The following is a 7417-nucleotide window of genomic DNA, read 5'->3' as shown; positions in this document are numbered from 1 at the left end:
TATATATATATATATATATATATATATATATATATATATATATATATATATATATATATATATATAACTATCTTAACCCTAATCCCTAATCGCATCACACCAACCTAGCCGCCTATCCCATTTTCCATCCCGTTTGGCAGCTTCCCAGGCTCCGTCTTCTTCACATGGCGAGGAATCGAGGCGGCGAGGTGGTGAGGCGGCGAGGCCAGGCTCCGATCTGTGGAGGCGGCGAGGCCAGGCTGCAGTCTGTGGAGGCGGCGGACTGCGACGGAATGGAGGCGACCGACTGGAGGCTACTGGAGTACTGGCTACAAAGGTAGTCTGTTGGATCCTTGATTCTTCTCTAGTTTTTAATTCTGTTTTGTTTAGGTCCATGCTTCAAACAGATGTAGGTGAGGTAAATTTTCATCCAATATTGCATCTTGAATATATTCCCAAGTTTATAATGTTATAATCTTGCATAATAATATTTATTATAAATTTCAAGATTTTATGCTCGTTCTAGTTATTCATGTCATTGGTCATTATATACCCTAACTTACAAAAAATGGGATTTGTAGGGTGAAGCTCTTTTTGCGGGGATGTTGTTAAATATCGCCCATCAACCCTCTTAAAAAGCTGATCACTTGTTCTGTTCCATGGCAAGTAATTTTAACAGAGGTGTATGGAGTTCAATAGCTTTTTCTCTTTTCTCATCTTGACTTATCATATATGTTATTTGTTTGAATCAAGGATCCAACATATGCCACCTTTAGTTGAAGTAGCATTTTACTTGTTTGTTGCTCCATATTTATTTGTCATTCATTTTGGTTATGTTACTTGTCTAAAGGATATTCACACAATTATGTGTCTGACAGCTCATAAGCACCACAAAGGGCTTGGTAACTGTTGAGCTTTACAAGGATGGCTCTCCTGAAGTTGTTGAAGAATTCATTGATTTGTGGTGCGTTTTTGTCTTAACTAATAATCAGTTCCATTCCAACCAAATTAGTATTAATGGTGTAATTATCACCAAATTTTTTCTTAAGTGATAAAACAATAATAGGTGTATAATTTCATTATCACATTTTTGTGTCTTCTAGCAGAGAAAGTCAAGCCTGCCTATTTCCACAGACGTGGATTTTCATCACCAAAATTTTTCTTAAGTGATAAAACAATAATAGGTGTACAATTTCATTATCACATTCTTATGTCTTCTAGCAGAGAAAGCCAAGCTTGCCTATTTCCATGGGCATGGATTATTATTGGACATTTTAGGCTACCTCTCAAATTTCCTACCGCTTAACTCACACCTTAGTACTATATGCTTACCTATTTCTAGATATTTAAATAGCTGAAGTTTCATATTCCAACTTGATGTTTAGAGAACATTATAGAAAAAAACCTTTTTATTAATTGCCATTAGTAATTCCTCCAAAAATACTGCTTCATCATTATAGTTCACGTATCTGCTTTTAGTAAATTGTAAATGATGCTTCCCTAAGCTAGTTCAGTCTTCAGTTTTATCTGTTATGCCTTGAACTTGCATGATAAACTGACATTTATTTGCAGTACGAAGGGCCACTTTAATGGGATGCAATTTAATCGTGTTATTAAGAACTTTGTTATCCACGGAAGTAAAGAGGAAAGGCCTGAAACTACAGAAGATTGGACTTCGAGGGTAAAAAATTATGCTCACCTTGACACAAGGTTTTTCTCGTCTGCTCTTATTATATTTGACACTGAAATTACCTGGCTCTTTTCATTTATTATTGGTGCTGGTTTGTATCCAGTCTGAAGCATGAAGCATTTATGCTTGGTACTTCCAAGGCAAAACATGATGGTCGAGGATTTGATATATTTATAACAACTGCACCAATCCCAGATTTGAATGACAAGATTAATGTATTTGGGCGTGTCATCAAGGGTGAAGATGTTGTTCAGGTGTAAATCCCACTTTGTCTTCTCCCCTTTACACCTCCCACTTGTTTCTTTTCTTATCACACAGAATAAATAACAAACTAGAGACTGAGCAGAGAGAAGGACTTGGTCTCCACAGCACTGACATTAGAACGATAGATAATCTGCAAAAACATAAGGAAACGGCATGTCCTCGTTGAGTTTTTCATTAAAAAAAAAATCATGGTTTTTACATACGCACAAACTGTTTGCTAGGACAGTAAGATTAAGGAATGGGGCTCTAGGAGTAAAATTTCTAAAAGTATGACTAGGCCATGATGAACAAGGAAGAAGATTGTGCACTTCGAGTTTCTGCAATGTTTAAAAGTCTCAAGTTGAATTTGATGTAAAAGTCCATATTTAGTACATTTAGTTAGAAGCAAAGCTACTTGAAGAAGTGGATACAGTAGATTTGTTCGTCCTTTTTTATGTAGTTAAGTATTTTCTGTTGCATCTTATTGTGGTAGTTCTTTAGTTTATTATCATCAAACTATACTTATCGTTTAAGGTACTCACGTAGTCACGTTAGAATGATTATCTTTCTCATTACTTGTGAGTTCTAATGAACAAATTTTCTGTTTATGCCTTTCTTTGGGATGGGCAACTCAGGAAATTGAGGAAGTGGATACAGATAATCATTACCGACCCAAAGCTGCTGTAAAGATCAAAGGAATTACTCTTAAACAGAACCTTTGATGACTCTGATTCTCATCAATATTCAATACCCCTCCTGATATGAGAGGTTTACGTCCTGGACAAAGCTGTGCAACATACTCGCGTAACAGTTGATTTTACAATTAGTAGAGTCTGGTGTTGGTTCTGCTTACTGATTTTACTTAGAATTGATCTTGTGCAGCCTACAGTCAATGATTGTCATATAAAGAGAGTTCAAGTTATTGCGTTTCATGTAATTCACTCAATTTTCCTCGCTGTGTTTTCCGATAGCAGTATGCACCAGCAGCTCTGTATTTTCTTCTCTTATTTTTGTTGGTAGTAGATACTGGCTTATGCTTGATTTTACTGTTAGCAGTTGATAGTAATAATTGGAGTCTTTTTTCTTTCTTTTTTTTTTTTAATGCGATTATTCTTACCTCTTGTCTCTTGATGAGAGAAGAGAACCAAAACTGGTTTTTGCTGCCAGTAAACTGAGATTTATGTTGATTTAAGTCATTTAACCATTCTTGTGTCAATGTGCAGCTGTTATATGGTTCATTCTATATTTCCATTCATCTGAAATGCTACTTTGCATTCCTATAATTAAATTAATGGCCATTCTTTCCCCCTTATTTACTTAAATTTAATACTGTTTCATATAGTTACAGCTTTTTTTATTTTTTGGTGGCAATGTGGCATACTCTCAAGTAGGAAATAATTATGCCTTGATATTTATATTTCTTGTTAGTAATTCTTATAAAAATAATCATCCTTCACATTTTTTTGGTGTCTAGTCCATCCCTGTTTTCTTCTATATGTATTTCATTGTCGTATTATTGTAATCTTATCTTACTCTATACAATAGCAAAAACTTTTTGCCAATGATTGTTTCCCGCCTAAACAAAACGGCAGTATCTGTTATAACCTTTTGTTACGTATTAAATATTTAACCATTTAATGCCTAATGTCTGATCAATATTTTATGCTTTGAGAATCTGCACCGCCACACCATTTAATTACACTGTCTTGCCTGTTCATTCCCAAATAAACATTAATAACAAATATTAATTACATCCTCTTTGATCAGATTTCAAATCAAATATAATAATCAAATATATTCTTAGTAGAATACCTACAGTCTCGCCTACTTGCCTCTTCAATCTCCAATAATATTATTTGCTACGGCGTATTATATAGGGTACATACATACATGCAACTATTCTGAAGGAGGATGTTTGGAAGTATGGGAGTGCTTTTGTTGATGGCACTGTATATTCAATTAAGAACTTATTACTAACAAACTACTATACATACAAAACATCTAACCATTGTTATCTAATTAAGTTCAATTACTCAACCATGGTTAAAGAAAGTAAAAGAAACAACTTCTCTAATTTCATGTTTTGGCTCAAATCATCTGAATCCTTCAGAGAGATGCTGCAACAGTAAATGATGAAGACTTATTTAGTACATATATTTTTTTTGGATATTTTTTTAAAGCAAATAAACTGTAATTTAATTACTATTTTCTATTTTCTGTTTTTAATCTTTATTGTTAACTCTATCCTTTTTTTATGAATTGAGAAATAATAGGGCAATAGGCAGAGTTGTTAAGTTATATTCCCCACCACAAAAAGTCCTTGCTGGAAAACATTCCAGATTAATGGACTTCTTAATTGAGGAAGCAGCTGGACCTGACAGATTAAGGATCTAAGGACTACAAAATTAGAATCAATGTTTGGATTATTTGTTAAATAAAAAAATGTAGTATATGCAGATGCTTCCTAATTGGATCCTATTTCAATTTGTTATATTAAGCATTGCTGGCCTAAAGGTTTGTTTAGATATATAAAGAAAAAGGATTACAGGGCATTTGCAAAGTGATGAAGTAAACCGGCCAACCATTTCAGCACAAGGAATTCTTAAAAACTGAGAAAAGGATCAACCGAAATCTATCCAAATATGCCTAATCTGTGTATGGTTATTTTTGCAGGATACTAGATAAAATTCTGTCTGAAGATGCAAAGCAGTTGGGAATGGAGCTCAAATGCAAAAGAACCAGCAACTGTTTATTCAACAATAACACAAATTGTTAGGCAAAACAGCAGTTGGGAATCCACTAACCAAAAAAATTATTCAGACTGACCCCAATATATTGGCAGGCAACACTAACACAGGCAAAACTGATTAAATTAACTTCTTCACAATGCAAAAATAATAAAGTCCAAAGAGTTGTATGATCATCAGTTGCCAACTATTTGCTTTTTTAAACTAACACAGAAAAATGATAATTGTGACTTTTTTTACTCAAAATAAATATAAGTTGAAAACAATAAAGAGATAATCAAGATGTATTCAACACAGGCATATATTATTTATTTTTAGCTGAAACATATATTCTTAAAGTGTCATACCACATACAATTATGGAAAAAAAATATTTACAAGGGCATCCAAATTTAATGATCACCAATTGCCAAAAAAAAGTTTTTCTTTTTTTTAAAAAAAGAACATTTATAAAATTTATCACATTATTAAAACAGTCTCTCTTTTTTTTTTTTTGAACTAACCATACATTGAAAATAAAATATATACTAATCAATACACATTCAACATATACATATTTAGTTCAGTTGTGACATCAATATGTAGAACCGTGCATTTTTCCTACAAACGCAAAAATTTAATTGAATGTCAAAATTAATTACGGCATTCCAGTAGGCAAAGTACTGAAACAAATACTTTAAAGTAATTGCATGTTAACTTAAAGATTTGGATGTTCAGGTACACGTGTATATATACATATATTTTGGTTCTAATTTGAAGTATTTAGGTATTCAAGTGCAAATTTACTGCTAAGAACATAAAAAATTCACAAACCCTAGCACAAACTACATTAATACCGAACTGAATAGAAGATCTAATAAAGATATTAGTGAATAGGATACTTATCTGTTTGGGACTCATGAAATATCTTCGTTCCTTGAGTGAACAGGCCATGGCGAACTTAGACTTTACATATTCTTCAAAATCAGAAACCTATCTGCGATTTCTGTCCACTTTTTAGACCCCAACGAATTTCAATCCTATGTAATAACCATCCGTCAACAACTACATACCATTAGTAGTTTTTGCCAACACTTGAGAAATAATGGATGATTTTGCTAAAGCTCGTGGTGGAAAGCAAAGAAAAGTGTCGATCGTAGAGAGAAGGACCAGCGCAGCAGAGCAGGAAGAAGACTAAACGGCGCTTAGGGTTAGGGATGGATGGCTGAGACATCACTATTTATATTTGGGCTAATGGGTTTTGGATTTGGGCTTTTTCATTGGGTCAGATTTGTATTAATTATATGGGCATAATATTTCCTGATAGATTGTTGCTTCTACCATATTATAATGTGTTGTGATTATTATAGATTCATTATATTATATTGTATATATTTTATATGTAACATATTAATTCTCAATGTGGAACATTTTGAGGTAGTATTTACATGTTGTATAATTTTTATTATTGATAATTTTTTGTATTACACATTGCGGCCTAATCTCCCTTTATTTCCTGTATTTGTGTAAGATTTCAATAAACGCATTATATATTTTTACAGTAGATGAAAATAATTGTGTCAAAGACGCCAACATCCAACATGAACAGGTTCAATCAATATGTAGTACTAAAGCAAGACGCATACTACCATCAACCCAAACAAATTCATTACGCACACCATTAAGTTGCATTACTGAAGGTATGAATTTTTGTTCAATTAATAATGTTTGAACCGACATAAGTCAATCATAAATTGTCATACAAATGTATTTGTTTCATTACGACCACATAAATTGTTTACCTTTTCGTTTAAATTTGACAGATGCTAATAATGTTGTATATGTTGCAAATCTCGATTCAATGGGTACTATTAGTGATGGTAACTATAACATTTCTATTATTTTTTGGAAGACAAGATATAGTAGGAGCAGCGATCAATTCATCATATCTTTGCAAAGAAAACAATTCTCACTCATGCTTTCATATGCAATGACAATCAATAAAAGTCAAGGACAAACATTATCACATGTTGGATTGTTCTTGAGAAAGCCGGTCTTTAATCATGGTCAACTGTACGATGCACTTTCAAGGGTCAACAATCTGAGAGGGTTAAAAGTTCTAATATGTAATAGCAATGGGGAATCTTTAAATATCACTAACAATGTGGTATATAAAGAAGTTTTCAACAATTTGTAATTCACTCTCTCATTGGTTATTAGTGTTTTTTTGCTACTTAATTTCACACCTCAATTCTTAATACTAAATTAGTTTTGTTTTTTTTTGGGGCATAAATATATCATAACTAACAATTTGTTCATTTTAATGTCCGTGCATCGCACGTGTACAACTACTAGTATGCATATATAGCATATAATATTGGAAAAATGTTCAAATGGAGGTTTAAATTTTATCTGAAAAGTGAATTAGCTTCCTAAACTTTTAAAATTTTATTAAATTGATGGATTTCAGCAAGCCTAACCATAGAGTTTCCCCTCCCAGTGAGTTGGTATCACAATCCCATTTGAGACTAGACTCGACGTGACGCTTACTTCCTAGGGATCGCCCATCTTGTGATGGCTGTAAGCTAAGCACGCTTAATCACGAAATTCTTTAGTTATTTGGTTGTCATATCTTACTTAAAACCTTAAAACCAATTAATGATAAGTAGGTGAACATTAACCATTTAACTACATCCCTCCATGGTAAGCCACAATGCCACATTTTGAATCGAGTTAGACTAAACTCGGCTAATCTGGTCGTTGTCCAACATAAACATATT

The 7417-nt window shown here is 33.0% G+C and overlaps 1 protein-coding gene and 1 long non-coding RNA gene across 2 annotated transcripts in view; one reads left to right on the top strand and one right to left on the bottom strand.

The window, feature by feature from the left end:
• The window catches only part of LOC116022131 (peptidyl-prolyl cis-trans isomerase CYP21-4-like), a 6434-nt gene extending 3467 nt beyond the window's left edge, over positions 1-2967 (top strand). The window contains exons 5-8 of the mRNA XM_031262706.1: positions 858-943; positions 1552-1689; positions 1773-1923; positions 2548-2967. Of these exons, the coding sequence (XP_031118566.1) occupies positions 858-943; positions 1552-1689; positions 1773-1923; positions 2548-2634 (462 nt within the window). The 3' untranslated portion in view covers positions 2635-2967. The remainder of the gene's footprint in view (positions 1-857; positions 944-1551; positions 1690-1772; positions 1924-2547) is intronic.
• Positions 2968-3740: 773 nt separating this feature from the next.
• On the bottom strand, positions 3741-5836 carry LOC116022132. The gene is made up of 2 exons (XR_004099139.1): positions 5711-5836; positions 3741-5634 (listed from the first exon to the last, which is right to left on the bottom strand). It is a non-coding gene; the product is annotated as an uncharacterized LOC116022132 (long non-coding RNA).
• Positions 5837-7417: the final 1581 nt, after the last annotated feature.

This window comes from Ipomoea triloba, chromosome 6 (genome assembly GCF_003576645.1).
Source record: "Ipomoea triloba cultivar NCNSP0323 chromosome 6, ASM357664v1".
Classification (NCBI taxonomy): domain Eukaryota; kingdom Viridiplantae; phylum Streptophyta; class Magnoliopsida; order Solanales; family Convolvulaceae; genus Ipomoea; species Ipomoea triloba.
The sequence above is the reverse complement of the archived record's forward strand: the minus strand, read 5'-3'. Positions and strand labels throughout refer to the sequence as shown.